General features: G+C 40.8%; 1 protein-coding gene across 1 annotated transcript; it reads right to left on the bottom strand.

The window, feature by feature from the left end:
• Positions 1 to 9,580: 9,580 nt before the first annotated feature.
• IRS4 (insulin receptor substrate 4) lies at positions 9,581 to 25,938 on the bottom strand. Its single transcript, XM_070952148.1, has 3 exons — positions 22,147 to 25,938; positions 12,193 to 12,593; positions 9,581 to 9,999 (listed from the first exon to the last, which is right to left on the bottom strand). Exons 1-2 carry the CDS (start codon positions 25,691 to 25,693, stop codon positions 12,589 to 12,591), a joined length of 3,552 nt encoding a protein of 1,183 aa, XP_070808249.1. The 5' UTR covers positions 25,694 to 25,938; the 3' UTR covers positions 9,581 to 9,999; positions 12,193 to 12,588.
• Between the last annotated feature and the right edge of the window lie 225 nt (positions 25,939 to 26,163).

The raw sequence follows: 26,163 nt of genomic DNA, 5'->3' as shown, positions 1-26,163 counted from the left end.
TTGGGTTTTTTCCCCCATGTACAGGAGCCCCACTTCTGCTTGCTTGTGGCGGGGCAGGAGACTATGTGGTGCATCAGTGCTGCCACTGCAAGGCAGGACAGTGGAGCTGCCCCACATGCCCTGCACTAGCTTACCTGAGGGCCCCTGCAGCCAGGCCATCCATGCCCTGACACCTGCCTTGCCTCACAGCTGCGGCACCAGCACACTGCTCGGCCTCCTGCTCCATTGCAGCTGGGAGAAAGCAGAAGTGGGCCGGTGGCCATGTGGCCTCCTGCTGCACATAGTTGTTGGTGCTGCTGCCGTGAGGCAGGTGTTGGGACATGGATGGCCTGGCTGTGGGGGCCCGGAGGTAAGCCAGTGCGGGGTGCATGGGGCAGGTCCACCACCACCCCATCTCACCTTGTGGCCGTGCCACCGTGAGCAACCAGATGGAATGGGCAACCGGCCAGCTGTGCAGGCTCTTAAGTAGGGCCTATTTTGAGGGTAGTGCTTATATTAGGTGCACGCATAAAAACATGCTAGGGCCTTTTTTGGGATAGGTCTTATTTTTGGGCAAACAGGTTATTTTAAGGAGGGGTTCTTTCATTTTATTCTGTTGTTCTGTTATTGCAAAATGGGGAAGTTCATGATCTTCCATTTAGCAGAATAACAGAGTTGGAAGGGACTTTAGAGGTCTTCCAGTCCAACCTCTTGCTCTAGCAGGAAACCCTATGCCATTTCAGACAAATGGTTGTCCAATCTCTTCTTAAAACCTTCCAGTGTTGGAACACCCACAACTTCTGGAGGCAAATCATTCCACTGATTAATTATTCTGTCAGGAAATTTCTCCCTAAAGTTGCATCTCTCCTTGATTAGTTTCCACCCATTGCTTCTTGTCCTGCCCTCAGGTGCTTTGGAGAATAGCTTGACTCCCTCTTCTTTGTGGCAGCCTCTGAGATATTGGAATACTGCTATCATGTCACCCCAAGTCCTTCTTTGCATCAAACTAGACACACCCAATTCCAGTAACTATTCTTTTATGTTTTAGCTTCCAGTCCCCTAATCATCCTTGTTGCTCTTCTCTGCCCTCTTTCCAGCATCTCAACATCTTTTTTTATATCATGACGACCAAAACTGGATGCGATATTCCAAATGTGGTCTTACTAAGGCATTATAAGGCAGCATTCATGTGATCTTGATTTGATAATGCAGCCTAGGATTGCATTGGCTTTTTTGGCAACTGCAGCACACAGCAGGCTCATATTTGAATCTTACTTCTAGTAGAGATTTATTTGATGGGCCCTGGCAAGTAGCTTTGGAGACTATAGGTAGTCCTTGACTTACAATTATTGTTTAGTAACCATTTGAGCATTACACTGGCACTAAAAAAAGTGACTTATGATCGTTGCAACATCCCCATGGTCATGTGATCAAAATTTGGGCACTTGGCAACTGGCATGTATTTTTTCTTAACAGTAACAGAGTTGGAAGGGACCTTGGAGGTCATTTAGTCCAACCCCCTGCTCACACAGGAGACCTGTACTAGGGATTCGAACCACTGAACTGCCGACCTTTCTGATCGACAAGCTCAGTGTCTTAGCCATTGAGCCAACTAGTCAGTTGCACTATCCTGGAGTCATTGATCACCATTTGTGACCTTCCCATCTGGCTTCCAACAAGCAAAGTCAATAGGGGAAACCAGATTCACTTAATGAACACACGATTCACTTAACAACTGTAGTGATTCGCTTAACAATCACGGGAAAAAGGGAGAATGGGGCAAAATTCACTTAACAGCCACCTTGCTTAGCACCAGAAATTTGGGACTCAGTTGCAGTTGTAAGTCGAGGACTCTCTGTATTTTAGTTCTTCTGCAAGCAAGTGGTCTTCCCCTAATGGCTGGGGGCACCTGAACGATACCATATAATGTTTAATAATTAGCATTCTTGATCCATTTTCAGCTTTCCCTCTCCCACCTCTCTCTCCAAAATGAAAAGTATGTTTTAAACTGGAAGAAATAAAATTCTGTCCTGTATGATAATTTACAGCAAGGTCAGGCTGTTCCTTTTACAAAATACTGTTATGACTTAATTAGTTTGGCTCATGTATCTGTTTATAAAAGAGATTAGATACTGGAATGAAAAATATTAAGATACTGGATACTGTAATGGAATTATAGTTATGCTTTAATTATATTCCAAGCAGTGTACCCTTTTTTTAAAAAAAAATAAAAATGGGACTATCAAAATATTGATGAAGCAATCAAGGTATAACTGACTGACATGGGGATAATGTGATCTGTTTTTAATAGAAGTGAAATGTTTATATTTTAGGACCCTGATGTTGAAGAGAATTTTACAATCCATACATTTAACCTGCAAGAATCTTGGCATGTGATTATATTAAAAAGTGAATTTAGTGACTTTAAATCAATCCCACTTATCATTTCTTTCTCTTTGCATACAAAGGAAGAGGGTGTGCTATTTCATGGAAAAAAAATGTAATAAAAACGACACTAAGGTTGCCCAACGGGCCTGTATGTGTGTGCATGGATAAATTAACACAAGCAATAGCAATAATATGAGGGGTCCTCGGTGCTCTCTGAGCTTGCTTGTTTTCTTGCAGACGTTTCATTACCAAACTAACACTGTCAGTGCTAGTAAGGAGTGCTGGTTGCCAGTTTGTATTCTGGTGGCCTGCCTGTCTGGGGGCAGTCTTAGAGTTTCTTTGGTTGGACTGTTTGCTCTTGGCTTCTTGATTTGGGATACTGTTTACTTGATTGTTGGCCTGATGTTAACTTTGGAGTTAATTTATGCTGATCTAGGTGCTGGGTGCTGGTGGAGAGGTGCTAGGGTCTTTTTGTTCCTTTTTTGGGCCGGGTGATAATCTCTCTAATTGGTCCTAAAAAAAACTACATGGAATCAGCATACCCAACTGAAGCCCTTCAAAACATCGTAAGCAGACCAACAACCCCAGAAGAAAAAAATGGGAGTCATCTGTAACATACAATGTAAGGACTGCAACATTACAACCAGTATGTAGGACAAACAGACAGAAGACTGGCAGAACGTATCTACGAGCTAGCAGTCAGAAGACATGATGAAAAGTATTTAATTTCACAACATATAGACAGACTTAGACATAGTTTCAATTGGGAAAATGTGACCATCCTAGACCAAAAATGCCAGGGAATTTCTAGAAGCCTGGCACTCTGACAAATCCACCATCAATAGACACATAGACATTAACAACATCTATAGACTATGGCAAAAGAGACAATGACCCAGCCCGAAAGAGAGCAAAAAGACTCCAGCACCTTTCCACCAGCAATCAGCACCCAGATCAGCATAGATGAACTCCAAGGTTAACATCAGATCAACAATCAAGTAAACAGTATCCCAATCAAGAAACACCCCTCCAAAAAAACCAGCAACAAACAGCCCAACCAAAGAACCTCTAAGGCCGCCCCCCACTCTACCAACACTGACAGGCAAGACACCAGAATATAAACTGACAGCAAACAGCACTCCTTACTAGCACTGATGATGTTACCAAGTTTGGGTAATGCAACGTCTGCAAGAAAACGAGCAAACTCAGAGAGCACCCAGGATCCCTCATGTCAACCCTGAGCTACAAATATTCTCCTTTACTAATACCAATAATAGTAGCCCAATTACAATTAATGACTTTTAAGTTTGTAAAAGTACACCTTGACACTGCATAGTATATATCCTGCATGTTCCAGTAATAAATCTTGCAAAGTTAATACGCTTAAATGGAACTGGGCACTGATTTAAAGTAGGCTGCAAAGAGTGATGTACAACAGCTTGTAAACAAGGAGTTGTTCCACCAGACTTACTTGGAAAGGAGAAATTGCACTTATAACTTGGCCCTTAAGCAAAGCCTTTTGTGTCTTTTCAATGAATTACAGTCGTTTTCTCAGGCATATTTAAGGCCTTTGCTTTCCTGTTCTGGCAGAAGCAAATTCTGCAAACTATATTGAGATCTCTGCAGATTCTTATCTTCACAAGCAGGCCTGCAAGAAGGTTGCTTTCTTTAAGCTAGGGGTCTCCAACCTTGGCCATTGGATTTCAAATCCCAGAATACCTCAGCCAGCAGCTGGCTCAGGTATTCTGGGAGTTGAAGTCAGAACCAGAATCAGAATAGAGCTGGAAGGGACTTTGGAGGTCTTCTAGTCCAGCGCCTTGCTCAAGCAGGAGACCCTAACCATTGCAGACAAGTGACTGTCCAATCCCTTCTTTAAAATATTCAGTGATGGAGCCCCCACAACTTCTGAAAGCAAGTCGTTCCACTGGTTAATAGTCCTCACTCTTAGGTAGTTAATTCCAGGTTGATTCTCTCCTTGGTCAGTTTCCACATCTTGAGTTGCACCTGATGATTATTTATACTTCTTCTAGATATTCCAATGTTCTCCTCAATCCCATTTATCCACCATTATCCTCCAGTGCTTCTACCCCTTCTACTGTGCCAAAGAGAATAATTTCTCCTAATCCAGCATCTACTCATAACATATGACCAAACTCTTTGAAAAATGTCAATAAAACGTGTCAGAAATTCACCAGGAAACACTGTGACCTACAAAATAAATGAGTCCTGGCTTATTAAATATCCTAAGTGAAGGAGCAGATTCCCACACATGTGTGCAAGGGAGGCTTGGTAATACAATGTCATCATTCAATTGAAAAAGAAAGCAGACTTATAAATATAACACTGCTTTTTCCCTAAGAAAAATAAAACACAGAGAGGTTGGTTCTGCCAACTCAGTTGAAAAATAAGCGGTGGCTGCAGGTAATAAGAAAGTGGGTTTCTGTAGTTAAAATTCATAAATCTGTCACTGTTCAGAGTGCAAAGGGCTCACCCATCAATGCAGACATGACAGAAAAGGAGAAAGAGCTGGCATTTTAAGCGGCTACAGATCAGCAAGCCCATCCAAAATGGTCTCACAAGGGGGTGAAAAAAATACAGAGCTACTCATCTGAAAAAATAAAGTCTGTAAACGTTAGACAAGTTAAGTCTCAGGAGAGAAATGGCCCATCTTTTGAACAGGGAAACCACAGCCTGAGTCTCCATTGGCCTAATTTGATCATTGGTCTGGAATTACCATTTCACTACAAGATGGTGAATGTACAATCTATCTCATTCTGCTCTGTTGGATGAAAAATTAAGTTGCTCCCTTGGTTGTTCATCTCTACTTTAGCCTGTAGTGTGAAGAGATGGCAAAGGGTGGAGGCATAAGGAGGGCATTTAAAGAACATGGATGTAATCTTGACATATATTCTTGGGATCTGGCAATCTGTGGTTTATCAATCACAGTCTTAAATGGAAGTCTTAAAGTCTTCCTCCATCCTCTGCTAGTGTCTGCTGAACCAGTCTGTAGTATCAGTATTGTCATCTCTGATGGGGAAAATGATGAACATGGCCAGCACTTCTCCTGAAACATCATGTTTATGGCATTCCAGCATTTCCTCAAAACATCTCAAGACAGCTTTCTATGGGATACACCTTTGCCATCAAGACTGCCCTGCAGTATAGTCGGGGTTTTGTTGTTGTTGTTATATTCAAAAGGGGTTTGAATTACATGTTTGCTTTCCATTTCTCACTGTATGACCGCAGCTTAATTCGATCCTAAAGCTGTTTCATTATGAAGTCTCTTGTATAAGGTTCACTCTTCTCCGCTGGACCAGGAAGGCAGTTAATGGTAGATGTAGAGACTCTGGAAAGAGTGCAGAAAAGAGCAACAAAGATGATTAGAGGGCTGGAGCCTAAACGTATGAAAACTGGTTGCAGGAATTGGGTTTGTCTAGTCTAGTGAAAAGAACTAGACCACACCTAGAATACTGCATCCAGTTTTGGTCACCACACTATAAAAAAGATGTTGAGACTTTAGAAAGAGTCCAGAGAGGAGCAACCAAGATGTTTAGGGGACTGGAGGCTAAAACACAATGAACTGTTGCAGGAACTGGGCATGGCTAGTCTAGTGAAGAGAAGGACCATGATAGCAGTGTTCCAATATTTGAGGGGCTGCCACAGAGAGAAGGGGGTCAAGCTATTTTCCAAGGCAGCTGAAGGCCAAACAAAGAACAATGGATGGAAACTGAACAAGGATTCAACCTGGAAATAAGGAGAAATTTTCTGACAGTGAAAGCAATCAACCAATGGACCAGCTTGCTTTCAGAAGTTGTGTGAGCTTAATCGCTGGAAGCTTTCAAGAGACTGGGCTGCCATCTGTCAGAAATGGTGTAGGGCTGTGATGGTGAATCTATGGCATGTGTGCCAGAAGTGCCACACAGAGCCATCTCTCTGGGCACATGAGCAATTGCCCATTGCTCTTCTGGTGCGCTGGCCAGCTGGTCTTCACGCGCACAGGAGTGCTGGAAACCAGAAGAGCAGCTGCCCGGTGCACATGTGCGCATCGGGAAGATAATCTTCCTGTTTCCGGCACATGCATGTGCACCGGCCACCTGGTCTTCCAGTTTCTGGCGTGTATGCGCACATGAAGACCAGCTGGCCAGTGCACATGCACATGCTGAAAACCAGAAGATCATGTTCCCGGCACGCATATGCGCGCCAGGCGACTGCTCTTCTGGTTTCTGGCATGTGCATGCGCATGCTCCCGTTTCAGCACTCGGTGCCAAAAAGGTTCACCAACACTGGTGTAGGGTCTCCTGCTTGGTCAGGGGGTTGGACTAGATGATCTGCAAGGTCCTTTCCAATTCTGTTAATCTGTTAAAAAACTAGTAGTGATATGATCAGTGTTCCAATATTTGAGAGGCTGTGACAAAGAAGAGGAGTTCAACCTGTTCTCCGAAGCATCAGAAGGCAAGACAAGAAACAATGGATGGAAACTAATCAAGGAGAGGAGCACCCTAGAACTAAGGAGAAATTTCCTAACAGTGATAGCAATTAACCAGTGGAAGAGCTTGCCTTCAGAAGTTGTGGGTGCTCCAGATTTGGAGGTGTGGGCAGCCAAGGCTATGGTACAAGAAACACATATTTAAAAGAAAAACACACCATCAGCCCTCTTCTCTTTATGAAACTATATGACTTCCCATCTCTTTTATTTATCTGTCCATCCATGCAGCCAATCCCATGGGGGGGAAATTCTGAAGAAATTGGAAAGACAGACTTCTACATAATCTTAATGAAAACCTGACAGGGAAATTATCTCTTAAGAAATTGGAAAGGCAGGTTTCTACAAACATTTCTAGGTTAGACCAGGGTTTTTTTAAAGTCCAATTCTATTTTTTTCATTCTGTCTTTCCTCTAAGCACCAAATTCCCACTCCTGTTTGGATAATGCGCCTTGTTTATTTACTGCTCGCATGACTTTCTGCTATGTAGCAGGAGTGCTTCCCCCCTTCCTAACATATGCTGTCTGCTATAACATGAGGCCGGGAGAAAGGGGAGCTGTCTGCATGGGCTGTTTCATCTGGAAAGCATGCAGTACACGGAGTGACTTTGCTCTGGGTTACGATTTTAATCTTTGGGAGAAAGAGAAAGGTTTGCCTGTTTCCGCCAGAGAAAACAAAGTCCAATTAGAAAGAAAAGCCCTGTAAATATTTCCTGCTTTAATTCCAGAAGCACCTGGAATTAACTGCATGCTTCAAAAGCTAACTGTATTGAATGATACGCAAACACATAGAATATGAATTGCTGTGTTTGGTTAATACCCTAGGTGGTCTCATGGGAAAAGTTTACTAATCACTTCTGTGACGTTTTCTGTCCAGGATAGGATTCTGCCGTAGGAAAGACAAAAACCAAAATGCTTTGGTTTTGCTATCAGTACTTTTTTTCTAAACAATTAAGGGAGTGCAGATTGGTTCTGCCTTTTCAGCATAGGTTGGGAGTGAAAATGTCTCAAATTCAAGATTTGGGAGGGTGGAAAATAATTTCTAGTGGCTCTAAAAAACTGGGTTAAAATACAGAGGGCGTATTTGATTAAATATATGAAGAGTCCTTGATAATCTCTGAACTTGGCTATTTTCTTGCTGAGTTGTTACCTAGTTTGGGCAATGAAATGTCTTTAAGAAACCAAACTCAGAAAGCACCAAGTACCCCTCATTTCAACCATGAGCTACGAATAGTCTCATTTATCAATTAAATTTATTCCAGGAAGAAAAGAATCAGCTTTGTCTTCATCTGGGTTCAGCTGTATGCCAAGTCAGGTAAGGCACACATTTGATTTGTTTTGCAGCTTTCAATCCGCAGGGCTGACTTTAGCATTGTGGCAAGATTAAGGCAAGGTATCATGATGAGCACTTAATACGTCCGGATCAATCTTCCGGCATCAGAGATCTTAAGAGATTCTTAAAGATCCTTAAACCTGCTAAGTTTAGTCCAGCAGAGCTAAAGGAACAGGGAAAGGGAAAATCACGTTTGTCCCGGTGATTACGCCATTGTCTTGCGGGGTGGGGTGGGAGTTCTGTAAGATCTCCAGGAAGATCTCCCCCCAACCCCAACACATAAACCCAAGGATCAGAGCTGAAGTCAAGAGTCCAAATAGCTGCAGACATTTTCAGAAACACAGATAGAGGAGGATCTCTTCAAAGGTTGAGTTATATTAGGTGCTCAAAGTTTTTCCAAATTGCACAGTTAACATTGTCTCCAGATTTCCATTTTTCTTTCCATAAGGCTTTTCTCCAGTTCCAATCATAACTTGTAAGGTAAAAGAACATATATAAGCCAGCTTTTCTCAGAAGCTGGCACCTCCTGAATTGGTTAAACCGTGGTTCCTATTTGGCCATAGCCAGAACTACCTTAGAGAAGACAGTTGAAGAACATTAACAATGATTAGGAGAATCTAAATTGTTTTAGTTCTCTGGGGATATAAGGCTTGTGGCATCTATCAAATGTATAGTCCTAGTAATGAAAACTGTTTGGAAAGCTTGAATCATCCAGCTAAAATGGTGAAAGTTCTTACACCATTTTCAGATAGGAGACAACTCCTATTTATTGATTGATTATAGGCTATTATTTCATTAGTGGTAGTACAGCCCAAAGTAAGTGTTTCCCTTGTGTCCATTTTAATTCAGATGTTCCTTTGAACCAGTTTTCTTTAGGCCTGGGATGATCTTGTTGGAGAAATGAAACTTGGGAAGGGAGGATTTCGGACAATGTGGCATTTCCTGAAATTCAGAACTGTGATACAATTGATCACAAGCCACTCATGACCTCTGGCTCATATATTATTTTAGGCATCTGGAAAGGCATTTTCTGTGAAGGAAGTGAATGGCTGTGAATGATTTACGACGAGACCCCTTGCTTTAAAAAAGTTTTCTCCACTTTTTTTTTTTTTTTTTTTTAAGAAAAAAGGAACTATACAGGAGTTAAACTATAATACATTAAAAAGTGCCTTAAATCATACTTTCAGGTAAATCACACTTGGGCTCGTACTTGTTACAGTTTTAAATGAATAATAAAAAATAGTATCCTTGGGGCATTCCAAACAACCCACAGAAGTGTTTAGCTGAAGAGGTACATGTGAAGCATTTTAAAGATTTAAATCTACTCTTAATATGAACTGAACATGGGCGCATGTCGCTCTTGAAGTCAGGAGTCTAAAGAATCACTCAACCACTCACTACATGAACACATTTACTGCAAGTAGCTCTATGGAAAGCCAATTCAGATAAATATAAACACTATACAGAGCTTCAAGCTAGTCTCCCAAAATTGCAAATGTGCTGCATTTTACCATGAAAAACAATGTAACAATATTTACAATGGAAGACACAGCCAGATCAATCAGCTCAAACCTTTAAACAGATCAGTGAAGCAGAAATAGCAAATATAATGAACAATTTCAACCATATATGTTTTTAGTTTGTACAGACAACTGTCCAATATCAAATTAAAATTTACAGGACAAACATTGTTCCATCGTTGGTTTCTCTGTACTCTACAGCAGCATCAAATGGGTGGCTGGAAGGTGGCCCACACAGAGCGATATGGTTGGGAGATGGTCCTCCAGCACAATACTGAATAAGTTAGTTGCTGTAAACTAAGACAAGAAAGATTGCATATTTTATTATGCTGTACCTGTTAATCTTTGTACCAGTAGTTGTGAGGTTACCCATTGATTCAGCATTTGTAAAATCAGTGCTCTATGGCCGCCTCGGGAATTCATATGTAGTGAATGTGGCTTTCATCAAACTTTTTTCACAATTCATCTCTTTGAACTGTCACCCTCCATTTTATTTATTCAACTAAAAGATGTAAAAAGTACCTTCTGCAGCCTCTTCCAAATTGGTACCCTCCCAGAGATGTTCAGACTCCCAGAATTCCTGCTAGCATGGCTGGGGATTCTGGGATAGGCAAACTAAACAAATTGGTCGGGATGCTCCTTTGGTGAGGGCTAGCCTATTGCATTGCCAATTTACAGAATCCTAACCAAAAGAACCTGGCAAGACAGCACTGCGATCTAGAAAAGTGGTCATACTTTTAAAGTTAGCAGCAACTGGTTAACTTTACTCTTGAAAATCCTACTTTAATAGATTCAAAAACTTATCTGTGCTTTTAAACTCTGCAACATTTTTTTTTCCTTTCTGATTACAGCACTCCACATAAATTCATCGGTATCGGCTGTATTTGGCAAAAGTTCCCTAGAACCCGTTAGGTGACAAGCACGTTAAATTGAACCAAAAAAAGATTCCAGTACATGGTGATGGACATCAAAACTGAAAAAGATCTAATTTGCTTTACAAAAGATCAGATGTCAAAACATGAGGCAGCACTTCATATTTGTACAATATTCAAGGTAAAAGGAATATCAGCCATGTGGCACCTGAGGATCTGTGTCCTGCTTTCAACTCCTTCAAATATCAGTGCTTCTAATTATTAATGCACACTCAATGTACCGACCCTAGCGTCACGTTCTCTAAGGACAGAAGCCTAGGATTGATGTACCTAGCTTTCGCTATAATTTTGAATTTCCAATTTTAAACAACACCCCTAATAAGAAAGGTCTTCTTTTCCCCACATTAGGCATAATAATATTATTATTAATAATAAAGTTATTAGTTACATTTTTGCTAACTTTAGGGGAAAATAAAAGAATGGCTCCAAATAAAAGGGATCTTTTATCAAAGTGTAAGATTAAGGGATTCTCTCTATAAAAGCTCTACAGCACATTAACATCGTAACGCAAGGGTAATATACAACTGCAAAGTTTGCAATTTTTTTTTCCCATTTCAGCTTATAAAAAAATCAACTCCCCATTTATCCAAAATTTAAAAGTCATAGAAGTAACTATACAGGGACATAAGAAAATGCTTTAACTGTAATCAAGATACAACCAATTCTTCAGTTCTATTTTTTACATTCCAGATATTCTCAGAACACTCTTAAATTTAAGAGGACATAGATTTATTTAAAAAAAAAAGATATAGGACTCATAAATTTATTGTACCGTAAAGTGAAATTAAACAAACAAAAAAAAGAGAGTACCACTTCTCTTGTTTATAGCAAATTGCTCTTTGTGGCTGTGAAATCTCACCATCACCTAGTGGGGATCAATCAGCATGAGAGGACTGTTCATTCACAGCCCCATTCTATGCGTGCTGGCCTTTAAGTACCAATAAATCCACGGACGCTTCTTCCCTTGTAACTGAGTACCAGACTGTGACCTCTGCTTGTCTCATTCTTTTGCAGAAGAAAAGAGGAACCATGCTAGGTTCTCCCACCCACCAACTGGCAGTTAGTTCACCTGCTTTCCAGCAATTGCAGCTACCATCAGTGGTCACTTTCCAAGGGGCCACTATGGGAACAATTGAGAAAGGACTATTTTGCCAAGGTGGGAAGGAGAAGAGAGGTAGTAGCTTCTCTAGAGGAGGCAGGGAATAAGGTAAACAAGAGCATCTCTATGGCGCATGCAAGAACAGGCAGGCAATGGAAACAGCGTTCTCCCAGACTCTACTGTTTTAGCTAAGGGAAACTGGGAGTGTTGTGTGCATGTGTGTGTTGGGATTTTACTACCCAAAAGACTAGCTGCAGGCCTCTAGCTCTGGAACTATGATCTACTGATTTCAATGAGTTACAAATAACTTTGCTTAGGATTATCGCCTTGACATGTGTTCCCCATCCTCTCAAAATAGGTTTTTAATTGCCAAAAATAATAATAATAATAATAATAATAATAATTCTAAGCCAATGATAAATTGTTTCAGCTATCACTTCAAGTACAAGAAAAGCAAACCCATGATAGGAAGCTTCTCTGATACTGCGACTTCTCGAAACAAAAAACGGCTGCAGGAGATGTAGAAGTAGTGCAGGAAGTTATCATTTTTCTACTCGAGCATTCGTATCGTCTCACAGATGGTGCTAGGAGAGCCAGGGAGCAGGGTGGGGAGAGAGAAAAAAAAACCTGTTTCATCCAAACTCATCCATGACAAAAGTTCATTTGGATTAGCGCGACTGTAGACTCAACCACCCCTCAATGAAATTTCATTCCAATGATGCATGTCCGCGTCTGTGCTGGTGGAAGTGAACAGAGTTGGCTGGAGATGGGCTCTGCTTCCAAAAGCACCACACAATTATGGAGATACCAGCTGGAAAGCCTGCTCTTCTCACAATGGTTTCCATGGTAATGCCATCAGTCTAGGAAAAGAACAAAAATATTTTAGTGCAACTGAAATGGGAGGGGAAAGAGACACTTCTTTTGCATTGTTTCGACGGAAATTCAAACTAAAATTCTGGTTGGCACATTCATATACTTTGAAGGACAATTTATGGCTATGAAACTATTAAAAATTCCATTGAAGCCAGTCCATACCCTGTTCTTCAGAACTATTGTGCAAGTTGGCCACATTTCTTTTTCTGAATTTCTACATGTAATCTATACAATCTCAGCTGTCCAGAGGATTAACAGAGGATGTCCTGCATTTGTTTCCTTTAAGGCAGCCCATAGGTATGTAAATGATGATAATAAGAGTATATGGATATGTGGCATAATATTTATTTTACTAGAATGATGTCCAATCAACTGGGATCTTATCATATACCTTAGAATCTATATAGCAATAGCACTTAGACTTCTATACCATTTTACAGTGCTTTATAGCCCTCTCTAAGCAGTTTACAGAGTCAGCATATTGCCCCGAACATCTGGGTCCCCCCTTTACCCACTTCAGAAGAATGGAAGGCTGAGTCAACCTTGAGCCTGGTGAGATTTGAATTGCCAAATTGCAGGCAGCCGGCAGGCAGCGAAAGTAGCCTGCAGTACTGCACTCTAACCACTGCACCACCGCGGCTCAATATCCTATTATGAAGGTTACAAACCTATGAAGGTTTGTAACCTTCATTTAGTTAAAAGGGTGCATCATAGAGCAACATTTTTTAAATTGAACTACCGCAAATGTGCTAACTTAAAGAATGTGCCCCAAATCCAGGACTCCTTACTCCAATGGAATTGAAATTTCAAGAATCTTCAGGCTAGTTCTTTTTGTAAACTTGTGGCTGCTGCAGCATCACCACAGTCAGAGCAACCCCTGTCCCGAGCCCTCCAGAGATCATCAACCAATGCGACCAATGCCGTTTCCGTGCTGTGCCCTGGCCTGAAGCCCGACTGGAACGGGTCTAGATAATCGGCTTCATCCAGGTACTGGGGCAGTTGTCGCGCAAATATTTACAAAGCATGAAGCAACAGATCATAGGTTTTCTAAACATATAAAGTTCTGCTCCACAAAAGGCATTCCATGATCCTTTCCTTGGTAATATATTTCCTTGGTAACAATATTTTTGACACTGTTCTAAAGGAACTACAAATACACTTATTGTAATTTGGTATTAACTAGGAATGATGTCATGAAAAGGAATTCCCTAAAGTTTTTTTTTTCTTTTAGATTTCATTTCACCACTTAATACGGAAGAAATTCAGATGGCTCAGAGTACTTTACACTGAGATAAATCAAGTGATCCATTAGTTTAATAAATTTAAACTTTTAAAATAAATCAAAGGACATGCAGGTCACTTGTAAGCTGTTTGCACACAGCAGCTTTTCTAAAAGTTGGATGGTTTTTCACAATATTACAAAAGATAAGAAACACCAACAGAGGGGGAAAAATCTTGCCCATTTTTTCTAGCGAATTGTTGCACAACGACTTAGCATGCGAAGTAATCTACCACCTGGGTGGAACGTGGTATTCCTCAATCAAGCAAACTCTGTTCACAAGCCTAAGGTTTCCCAAATGCTGTTATTTGCTACACAATTTATACCCAGGAATAGGATTAGGCTCTCCACTGGAGGTAAGAGGGGCTTGTCCCTACTATCCCTTGTAGCAAAGCAAGCAAGTAAGATTATAAATCAAGATTCTTTTGATACCCAAGATTTTCCCCAGAATTAACACTTCATCTTGAAATAATCTCACAAAATGGATTAAAATGGAGAATCTATTACTTTAATTTGTCCTTTTAATTGTGAAAAGCAAAGTAATAGTAGTAAGAACAAATGCATGCAAAGCCAAAATTGACAGCAAAAGACAGCATACTCTGAATTAAAATACTGAAACAAAATTCCAACTGAAGGTATCAGACACAAAAAGAATCCATAATTTTACTTTATTCTTACTTTTTGATACTAATGCCAAAGTTCTGCCTACTTTCTTCAGACAGGATGAGCAAAAGTTTTATCATCCAGCTGCTTATTCAAATTCCCCACAAATGTTTCTTTGGAACTACTGGACAGAAATGTTAACAGCATAAAGATTTTTACCCTTCTTTATGAAAGCAGCAGCAACTAACATATTTTTATACTTCAGACAATCCAAAATAGAAGAGGCTTGTATGAATGTATATGGCCCACCACCCTAAACTTTGTTATTTATGGGATTTGTTATCATTCAAGAATTGGGGATCTGAGGTAAGTGACACACCCATCCACCAAAGATTATTTACTGGAAAGAGAAAAATGAAACCCAATCAACAACTCCACTTCCATAAGCAGAAAAGTGAGAATTTTGAGTTTGAGCCATTATCTCTCTTCCAGCCACTGCAAAATACCAAACTACCAGTAGCTCTCCCCTTCACTTATGCATGCTAAAGCCACTTACTGAATGTATTTAAACCAATCATCTATCCCACTGTGTAAGTTCAGTGTGATTACAAAATTCCTCCCTCTGGATTTGGTCCTCCCCTAACAGGCTCTCTATATACCCACATTCTTTCTTGCCTCAAAGGACTGAACCACATGTTAACAAATATCCTGTTGAATAATTGTATTAGCAAATTAGGATCATATCTGAATGTTACCAAAGATCAAACACTTCCTACATGTAAAAAAACCCACAAAAAACCAAGTACATCAGGGGCAGGGTTAGGGTTGTAACCTGGGAGGAGGGACAGTATAATAAAGGATAATCTGATTTGCAAAGGGAAAAATATCAAACTGGAAACCTTCCTCCACATGGGTAGACTATAGAAGCAGCAGTGGGATGTCTCTATCACTGAAACCCTAAAAGGAGTCTTAATTTGTTTGTTTAATATGGTTTGGGTGGTCATATAGAAGAGAAATTGGGCCCAAGGGAAAGTCCTTTTGTTCTGGAAATCCATCTCTGTGATAATAGATATCACCACTTCCTCCCATATCCATTCATAAAACTTCTACTTTCAGTTTAGATGTTTTATTGTGTCACTACCCATATCTATCTATCAGATATAAGGATGAGAGGCCATGCAAACAGCTATTTGATCTATTTGAAGTACTGCTTCTATTCGGAAACAGTTCCTATATGTTCAACAATGGTCTAATAGGCAGAAAACTGAATGAAGTTTCTTTCAGCATTTAGTTACAGTTTCAGTTGTTGAAAAATCCTTATCACACAAAACAGCAGGAGGCGCCCAGCCCATGGAAGGAAAGATGGCCATTCCAATAGTTGTGGCATGATTTCATGTTTTGCCTTCTTCAATTTAGCCAATTCACCTCAGAAAGCCATAGGTTTCTGTTTCGACATGTACAGTACCAAGGTAATCATTAGGCTGCCTTTCAGATGCCTAATTCAATTACATGTGACCCAAGTTTAAAAAACAAAACAAACAGCAATTTGCAGGGTGGGCCGAGCAGGCAGCTCTCTGGGTCATACAAACAGTTTATGGATGAGTCATAACTTTAGGACAAACAGTGGTGAGGATTTCTCCTCCTTCTCTTCTTCCTCCCCCAACCCTTTCCACATAGTAAGATTGTGCAGTTTTTAAAAGATATTTCCTCACTTTTAACCAAAACCTTTTTGTATTATGTACTGTAAACAAAAATCTCCATGTTTTAATCTCACATTTCTCCCCCTAGACCTCTTAGAAAATTTCAGCTTCGAAACCAGACCTGGCTTGTGTCCCAAATGTGAGCAAACTATGCATTTGGGAACAAACCAGATCCTGGATACTAAATCTTAATAAATAAGTAATGCATGCTATGATTCCAATATTGGATAATCCACCAGCTGCTAAACTTTATACTTTTTCTTCCCATTTGCCTTCCAAAATTCAGGGAGATATGTTAACAATACTTCAGAGTAAGACACTTCTGTCTACACAATATTTGAAAGAGAACTCATCATTCCAATACTACTGCAGCCACGTGTCACTTTTTTGTTCACTTTTGCTCATGCAGATTTCTTTTCTCAAACTCTTGCGATTATTCAGAACTGTTAAGTGCTTTTTGTCACCTTCAGGTAGAATCTTAAATTCCAAATTTATGCTCATTTATGACTGCACTGAAGTGCCAGTTACTTTAAGAAGTGTACAAAATACTTTGTCAAACTGAATGTATAAAAATAAGATTGCTTGCTTCCATGCATGTTGTTCATGCCCAGTCTTCTAAACTTGAGAAGGTGACATATGGATATTTGACATCATGTGCCTAAAAGGTGCAAATAATTATTTTACCTGCAACCTGAAAACCATTTTAGTTGGGGGGAAAAGCACAAAAAATATTAAACTAAAATTTTGGTTGAAAAGTTGCATGTATGGTACATTGAAAGGAAAAGTGTAATCGTTGAAAGCTTGGGTTATATTTCTGTTGAAATTACTAAAATGGCATTTCTTGATTAACATTCTGTTTGGTAAACACACATTGTATCTTGCAATAGTTTAATGAAAGTATTTCAGTTTTAGCATTCTTTAGGCATGTTATAGTCATCCTAATTTATTGATTGTTCAGTGTGCAAGACTGTCTTAACACACATACCAGAATCTGATCAATGTTGGAAGATGTAATAGCATATACCATTTGTTTTGAAGTTATATTAGAGATTTTCCTATATAAGAATAGCAAACAAAAATCTCTCTAAATTGTTAAGAAAATAAAATGTCCAAGCTTCACAGTTGAAACTGCATTTTTCCAGTCTGTCATTTGTTCAGTATCTAAACTGTAAGCTTTAAAAAGCTTTTTAAAAATGCTTTGGATACGGAACTGATAGGAACTGACAATGCAGAAATTGTATTACTAAACTGAGCATTATACTGATTATTTCGGTAATATATAATTGGCTGGGTAGGTCTGCATGACACACATAGCCCCAGGTAAGTATCTGAAGGGAGTAGATGGCAGGTGCAGCCCTGTAACCAACTAGACATTTAGCATGCTATATGAGTACAGGCTGTGAAATACCATGCTAATATTTCTATTACAGATGGTGCTTTGGAATGGAATTTCCTCTGGTCAAATAAACAGGACAATGTCAAGAGTAGAAGAGAGTTCTTTTCATGATTACAATCAATGTAATTTTTACAAACAAGGTAACTAGAGTTAACAATACTTGTTTTGTTCTGTCATTCTTATTACAATCTAAATTGCCCTCCAATAGTGAGTTTCTTCTACAAGTAGTCCTCAACTTACAAGTTTGTTTAGTGATGACTCAAAAGTTACAACAGCACTGAAAAAAGTGACTTATGACCATTTTTCACATTTATGACCACTGCAGCATCCCCAAAATTCAGACAGTTGACAACTGGTTTGTATTTATGATGGTTGTAATATCCTGGGGTCATGTGATCACCCTTGATGACCTTCTGACAAGCAAACACAATGGGGTAGCCAGATTCACTTAACAACTATGTTACCAATTTAACAACTGCAGTGATCCACTCAATAACCATGACAAGAAAAGTTGTAAAATGGGGCAAAACTCACAACAAATATCTCACTTAGCAACAGAAATTTGGGGCTCAATTGTGATCATGTCAAGGGCTACTTGCATGTGAAAAGCTTTCCTTGCACTTTAGAAGATTTTACCAATTTTACCACAATTTACCAAATTCAGATGTGTATCATATGTAAATAATTGTGCCAGAATTTGGAACTCCAATGTTATAAAACATCTGAAAAGTGTATTATTAAAACTATTAGCCAGTATTCTTTCTCCCAAAAATTTTCAATGTTTTGATATTTTGAAATGTAACAATATCTGTATCAAATTTTTCTTTGTACAAATTACTTCCATTTTAAGTCTCTTGCTCAGATACTATATTTTTAATTATTTTTAAGGGGGAGGGAGGTGTAAACTGTTTTCCAATTGCTTAAGCCAAATACAATTGAGGAGTTACTATTTTTTAAAAAACTTACACTATGTGAAAATAAAACCAGGTCATTTTAGCTCCGACTTAATGTAGTAAACTCCAGGAGCTGCTTGTGTTAAAGCAAACTGGCTTTAGTGGGGGGGGGGGAAGCATTCTGGAAGAAGAAATAAAAGATTGGGGAAAGGTTCTTGACTTTTTGCTTGACATTTCTTCCTAAAACCACTTGCCAAAAGAAGGTTCAAATACAAGCTTGGGAGAATAAACAGTAGAGTTGAATTGGATACTCCTGTTTCCACTCCTTTGCTACAAACTGCCACAGCCTGAATTAACTTTTCTGTGAGAAGAAATGACTGGTGTTTTGTTACAATTCACTTCAGTCTAATGTTTACTCCTGCTCACAAGATGTCACCTTCAATTTATCACAATATAATGTTCTGCTTCCCTAGTTTCCAGTTGTTTGGCAAGAGGAATCAACTCTTCCTATTCATAAAAAGCATGGAGGAGGGGCATAGTAATAGAATAACTGCTAACAATATTTTGTTTGGATCCCAGGAAAAAGGGGAACTTCAGTGCAACACAATTTCTGGCAGATAAGTCTTGCTTCTCACAACAAAACTTATCAGAGTTCATTAACTTTTTGTGCTAATTAGTATATACCATAATCCTGAAGAACAAACCCTTTCAAGCTCTATTTGCAGAAACAATATGCAATATTATATTAAAGCAATAATCTTTTTAAGCAAAAAAGATGCATACATTATTAAGCCAGATGTGAAACATGCTGAGAAAAATAGGTGTATTCAACAAGTTACCTGAAACTCAAATTTTGCTTTACAGTTTTAAGCAGAAATGTTTGTATTCAGACTTCCCATATAAGTAATAAAGTATGATGCCTTGGAATAAAAGAATCAGATTCCCTGCACCATAATTCATACTTCTGGGAAATTTGTTGCATTTTACATGTAAACCATGTTACAAAATTTGAGTGGAGATGCTTAAAGTAAATGAGCAATTCAGCCTGTATCATAAACATAAACTGCACCTTTATGATTAGCTCTTAATCACAGAATACTGAAAACACCTCTGATGTTAGATTGTTAATAAGACTACAACATCTAGAGACAAACATGTCCCAGCCTTGAAGTAGCCTAAACAAGTTTGAATAGGCGTGTAATGATGTTCATGCTTTCTTTGCTCACAGATGAAATGAAAAAGGCTGTATTCACAGTATGTACTGAGCCATGGTTAATTTAGTCATTGCTTATTCACTTTATTCTTGTTTCAAAGTTCACACAACAAAACGAAGTATAAGTAGCCACAAAAGTTGGGTTCCTACAGTATACTAGAATAAAGTTGTTGTTGGACCTGTGGGGTTGTAAAAATAAAGCCAGAACATAGCAACAAGAGAGACGTAATCCACCTACTCTGACATTATTATATTTCATTGTTCCACTTGGTACAATTATTAAGGAGAGATACTTGAAAACTCTACTTCTGTAGGACCTGAAAGGCTCCCAACTACTTCCAAGTAGGAAAGCACATTTTTACCACTGGGAATAGGTTTTATTCAAATATGGTAATTAATCATAGAAGAGATGGAAAATAAGGAGTAGTAGGTCAATAAGCTTAAGCGCTCATAATTCTGGGCTGGATTGTAGCAACTGCCTACAACACACTAACTCTCCTACACATAAACTGCATGTACACAAATGGCTTTTGAATAAGGAAACAATAGTCAGAATCTTAAAATCTACCAAACTCAGCAACTATTATCACTCCCAAACTTTTCATCTCTTTCATATTAAAGTTACCATGGTAAACCTCAGTACGGAGTAATATATAAATTAAGCACAGGCAAATGCAACCATTCTCTTAAATTTTCAATTAAGGTATCAATAGACAATAAGATAGTATGTAACATACTAAAAATTTAATCTGTAGTTTTCAATTGCTACAGTCAGATACAGAAAGCCAATTTCTCACTTCATATATGTATATACTGGTAGGTACAATTACACTTTACAGATATAAACTGAGCTTTTCTTAAAAACAGCTCCAAAGCAGTACAAGGTCTCACTAGTTTTGGTTCCAATGAAACTGAATGCACTTAATTTACAAAAAGATGACATTCCACGCATGACTGAAATTCAATAGCTTAGGGAGAACACTTAAACGCTTTGAATCTAGCCAAAGTCAAAACAAGAGAAAAGAACACCAAGGCAAGCTGCATATTTTTCTAAATCCCAATGCCCTGCTTAACAGATTGACTCATCTTTTATGTAATCTTTTCCATAGGCTATAAAGCACTTTCCCAACCTGGTGACTTCAAGAAGCATTGAACTATATAACCTCATCCCTCTCCACAACTCTCAGCTAGTATAATTAATAATCACAGAGGATGGGAGCTCCAACAAGGGACTCAATTTTAGAAACTGCCCCCAAAATGTAAGGTGTACACAAAACATATGGTTCAAAATTTTGGACTCTAGGACACTTTTATAATGTGTGTACATGGAGTCAAAGAGTTCTTGTTAAAAAATAATAGTAATGTATTACTCAGTTGTCATTCTGGTATTTTTAAATACTACGTACAGAAAATACATGCAAATAATCATTAGTTGCTAAGTGACTTTAATTTAAACAGTAATTAGAATCATGTAATCATGTAATAGAACACAGAGGTGTGTTCTATTTTTCTTTCCCTTCTAAAAACTACTATTCCCAGAAATCTTTGGGGGAAGGGAATCCAACTTAATTCACTGTAATAGTTACTTTTATAAAACTATAGTTTAAAGTTAAAACAATAAAAACAAATGACACCACAAATCTTACTTTGGCCTACAACCTGTTAAACATGACCTGCCACAGAAAAAAAACCCAGAGGGAAACTGTACTGAAATTGGAGCATTTCTTCTCCAAGACCTGAGAAAATGTGATTGTTTTGTAACTCTAAACTCTCTAAAACTATGAATTAGAAAATAAATTTCAGGACCTACAGTGCCTGAAATTTAACGCTTACACTGCTTAATGCACTGTAAACCGCCCTGAGTCTCTGGAGAAGGGCGGCATATAAATCAAATTTTAAAAAAAACACATTAGGATTTAAAACAGACGGTTCAAAGATTTCTGGGAATGTGTACAGCTATTGCTTTTTTGCTACTATATTGAAAGATGTAAAACTTTTGACCCAAACTTGGGAAGATTAAAACTTTTGACCCAAACTTGGGAATTACAAGTGCAAGCATGATTTATGCCTACCCAAATATTTTAAATCTGACTACTGTATTACCAAACTTAATAAAGATAATTCAACAAAAAGGAATACCGTGTCAGAGTTACATTTAGTGCTAATGATTTAAGACTTCAGACTATGTTGTTGTTTTTGCTCAGAACTTTTCAGTCTGTCCTTGACTGCAACTGAACACCCACATTTGGTTGAGGGTGATGGGTGTTGCAGTCTAGCAGAGAAGAAGGGCTGTTTAAGGGATAGGGATATAGTGATGCCACCCAAGGAAACGGTTTGGGAAATGAAAGGTGTTAATTAAGGTACATACAATATTTTATAAAGTTGTAATTCAAAATAATATACTGAAACTTTACATGCATTAAGTATTATAGCAGGTGTCTGCCAAAATTACAAACCTTTCCTTGCGGAGTTGCACTTCAAACTGTCTGATCTGCTGAAATCTATGCTTACATATACTCCACTTTCCAGATTTAGAGTACCATTTGGGAGGTGGCTATTTGGTGTGTTAGGGCTCTCCTCACAGTTTAGTGAATTCTCCCGTAAATTCAGAGCTATATAATTTAAGCCATTCTGAAATCCAGTTGAAGTATCTCTGGACATCTTGCTTTCATGGCCATCTGAAATATGTTCCTCAGGTTTCAACCACACGTTGTCAAAAGAGGCCGAGCTGTGCCTTTTACTACTGTCAGTAAAGAAAGAGGAAGAAGTGGTAACAGTGGCTGAAGAAGAAAAGGTCTCAGAACTGTGCCTCCTCCTTCCTTGTGGGTCAGCTCGAATGACTTTAGGTACTATAGGAGGATCAGGATTAGAGACAGGGAAGTCCCTGTGACTAGCATATTGGTCAACAATGCACAGTCGGTTAACTATAGAAGGAGGACTATCAATCTTTAATCCGTTTTTGCTTTCAGTGGCAAATGGTCCAGGTGGTGTGGCTGCCATGTTGAAGGTCATCTCGGTGTAGTCATCAATCCTACCACATGCTGTGCTAACACAAGCCGTACCAAATGAAAGTCTAGCATAATCAGCATCACGCAGGTTTCTAGGGATACTTGAATTTGCATAAATTGAAATGTCTGTCAGAGAGTTAGATAGTTCTTTAGCAGCTTTGGGGGACTGGACATCCAGATCAACACTCATGTAGTCAGAAAGCGGTGACTGCCTATGGTCACTACTGGAACCAAGAGATGATGGAGATCCTTCTGCAGATAAAGAATATGGCGTGTTACTTGCTTTTTCACCAAAATCTATATTTATATATTCACCAGGGCTAGATGGCTCAAGTGGAATTGTGCGATCGTACATTCTTGGTATGGTGTTACTACCTCTAGTACTGAGTGGAAGTCTCGTAGGCCTAGTAACTCTATTCTGCGCAAGGCCTTCTTCTGAACTTTTCAGATGGGGTGATCTGGAAAGGCCATTTGCCAGGACTTCATTGCTGATGCTTTTCCCATTTTCAGATCCAACATACAATAATTTTCCAGGTGATGACATTGGAACATATTCATCATGTTCCCCGGTTAGAGCCTTAAAGCTTCGTGGGAGAGAGAAATATGAGCTAAAATTTTTGGAATCGATGTTGGCATGCATATAATCTGGATCACAGGGTTGCTTCGGAGCAGCAGAATTTCCAGGAGACATATCCATGTACTCATTATTTGTTGACTTTTCATGACCAGACTTAGAATTAAATTCAGTTAAGGGATTACGTATAGGCGAAGAGACACCTCGGGGAAACATCATCATGTATCCTTTAGAATCAGCCTGAGATGACAACCAGGAACTGTTAATCTGTTTTGCAACAGACATGCTTTTAGGAGTCATGGGCAAGTAGTCACTGTTGCTTGCCAGAGAAGATGCAACTCCTGGCATCATTGGCATATACCCATCATCTCTGGCTTTATTCTTGCTTTGATTACATACAGAATCAAGAATTGATTCCTCATACTCAGGTTCAGGGTTACTTTTGAATCTTGGTGATTCAGAACAAGACAGGCGTCCATGGCTTCCTGAGGAATCTTCATCTAAAGCAGTTTGGGTTGTTTTCTGTTGTCCCGGTACTGAAGCAGGCTTAGTTAATGAGTATGTTCTTTTTCTAAAGCATTTGTCAGCCTCCCGGTAATCATCTCTTGAACTATTATCCATTTGCTGTTTGTTCATGGACATGTATTCATTTAAACAATTTTCTTCTCTGATTGGTGGAGTATTGCCCAAGGAATCTGGTGTGTTACTTCTCACACGAAAGTACCTAAAGTCTCCAGGGCTAGAACCATATTCATCTGAGGAAATGAAACCTCCATCACTTGGAGACCCACAGACAGATGAACTGGAAGGCCTTACAAAGTTATCGGTAATTGATCCATGCCCACTTCCTGAAGAAACACTGATAGGACTAGTAGTAGAAGGAAAATGAGAAACTGGTAGAGAAGCAGACCTGGTATGATAAGAAGAGCTAAATGCTGCTCTAACGTATCGTCCACTCCCTTCTTGGCGGCCCAAATTCATCCTTGCAGTATTCAAATGAATCAGGCTTCCGGTAACTGATCTAAATGGTCTGGTCATTGTCCCCTCCCCTTCGCTAGAAGTTCTGAAGCGATAAGCACTGCTGCTTTTGGTAGTGGGAGGAGTCCCCCCTGTAACGCTTTCAGTTCGGGACCTTCTTTGTAGGCCAGTTTGGCTCGGTGGTAGATTACCAAGATGCCTCCTGGTAGTTATGAAAGAGATAGGATTTGTACTGCTGCCACCACCAGAAGACTGGCTCTTGCTGCGAGGCCTGAACTCAGAGAAGGCTTTCAGAGCTTTCATGGTCTCTAGAAAAGTCTCATGCATGTTCTGGGCAACCACTGAATCATCTACTTGCATCCATAGCTCACCTGGTCCAATGGAGGCTGACCTGCCCACTTCAATGAAAAAAAAGTTTTCCGAGTGCCCACATCGCCGAATGTTCATTAGTTGTAAGTGGACAGAAGGTACTTCAGTATTGAGCTTGACCAGATGAATGGCCTTGCTGGAAAGGCATAACCTGTACACCCCTGTCAAATTCTTGGTCTGCCCCAAACCCTTAGGCTTCACGTTGACTTGCCAAACTTCTTTGAATACAGTTCCTGGGCGAAGGGCAGCTCCATAATGTTCATCGTCATCGTCCAGCTGCTGATCAGCCTGGTCCTCCTGCTCCAAGAACCCTCTCTTGCTTTGGCTCATGAGCTCACTGATGGCCTGGTACCACCCTTCTTGCTCAGGCTCGTTCTCAGCCACCATGGCAAAATACTCATCCTTGGTATACAGGGCGATGATGTGTTTATGCTTGGCATCTGCCCTCCGGCTGACAGTGAAGCACTGGTAGAGAGGAATCACCCTTTTGGGAGACGGGCAGCAAAGGGCTACATTCCCTCCAGCCGCCGCCGCTCTCAAGCTACTCTTGAACTTCTTCTCGCTGTCATAGTATTCCAGTCGGGCCGGGCCAAGGTGACTCTCCGCCCGCAACACAAAGTACCGCTTGTGCCCATGCTTCTGCTTCCTCAGGTAGCCGCATTTCCTCACGTCGTCCCCCCAGGTGATGCTTGCCGGGGGCGTCAGGGCAGACCCCCGGGCAGAGGTCGCTGGAGGCCCACTCCGGCCCAGGGGGGTGGCAGGAGCTCCTGCTCGCCCCAGCGCTGCAGGGTCCCCGGGAAACAAGGCATCTTCTTCCTGGACGAGGCAGAGGGAGCTGCTGGGCGATTTCCTCAGCAGGAGCATGAGATGATGCGGGGGCTGAGCCGGGGGCGGACAGGGAGCACTCTCGCCCGGCTCCTGGTCCTCCTCAGGCGCCGCCAGCCTGGACGCCCCGCTGGAGCCGCCGCCCGCTGCTGCTGCTGCTCCGGCCGCTGTGCCCACCGCCTCGCCTTTGCCTTCCAACGCGGTGCAGCCGCCTTCCCCGCCGGGGCCAAGCATCAGCGCGCTCGCCATCTTAAGGGGCCAGGGCAGGGTCCAAATCGCTCCGCGGGCGAGGGAAGCAGACGCCCTCACAAGGGAAGGGTCTCCCAGGCCCGGCCGGACATGTGTGCCCGCGGGACTCTCGGCGTCGGCCCAGCCGGCGGCTCCCGGCCTGCGAGGCAACGGACAAGCCGGCGGCTTCCACCCCTTCGCCGCCGGTCGGACGCGCCGGGCTCCTCCGACTCTCCCGCTTCTCTCCTCACACCAGCGAGCAGGCTCGGCGGCACCACGGCGAAAACATCACGTGACCCACACCCCCTCCCGCGCGGGTGGGGAGGAAGAAGGGGGGAGGCGAGGCGAGGCCGCGCTTGGGGCCCGCCCAGGGGCGGGGCGGGGCGGCGCGGGGAGACTCCGCGGCCGAGCCTGGAGGAGCGGGCGGGGCGGCAGCCAATGGGAGTCGGCGGAGTTTTCTCCGGGGCTCCAATCGTCAGCCACCCCGCCCT

This window comes from Pituophis catenifer, unplaced genomic scaffold (genome assembly GCF_029215685.1).
Source record: "Pituophis catenifer annectens isolate HBS135680 unplaced genomic scaffold, rPitCat1.0.hap2 SCAF_11, whole genome shotgun sequence".
NCBI classification, from domain to species: Eukaryota; Metazoa; Chordata; class Lepidosauria; order Squamata; family Colubridae; genus Pituophis; species Pituophis catenifer.
The sequence above is the reverse complement of the archived record's forward strand: the minus strand, read 5'-3'. Positions and strand labels throughout refer to the sequence as shown.

Coding starts and splice junctions, on each gene's coding strand:
- IRS4 (XM_070952148.1), bottom strand. CDS start 25,693: ATGGCGAGCGCGCTGATGCTTGGCCCCGGCGGGGAAGGCGGCTGCACC.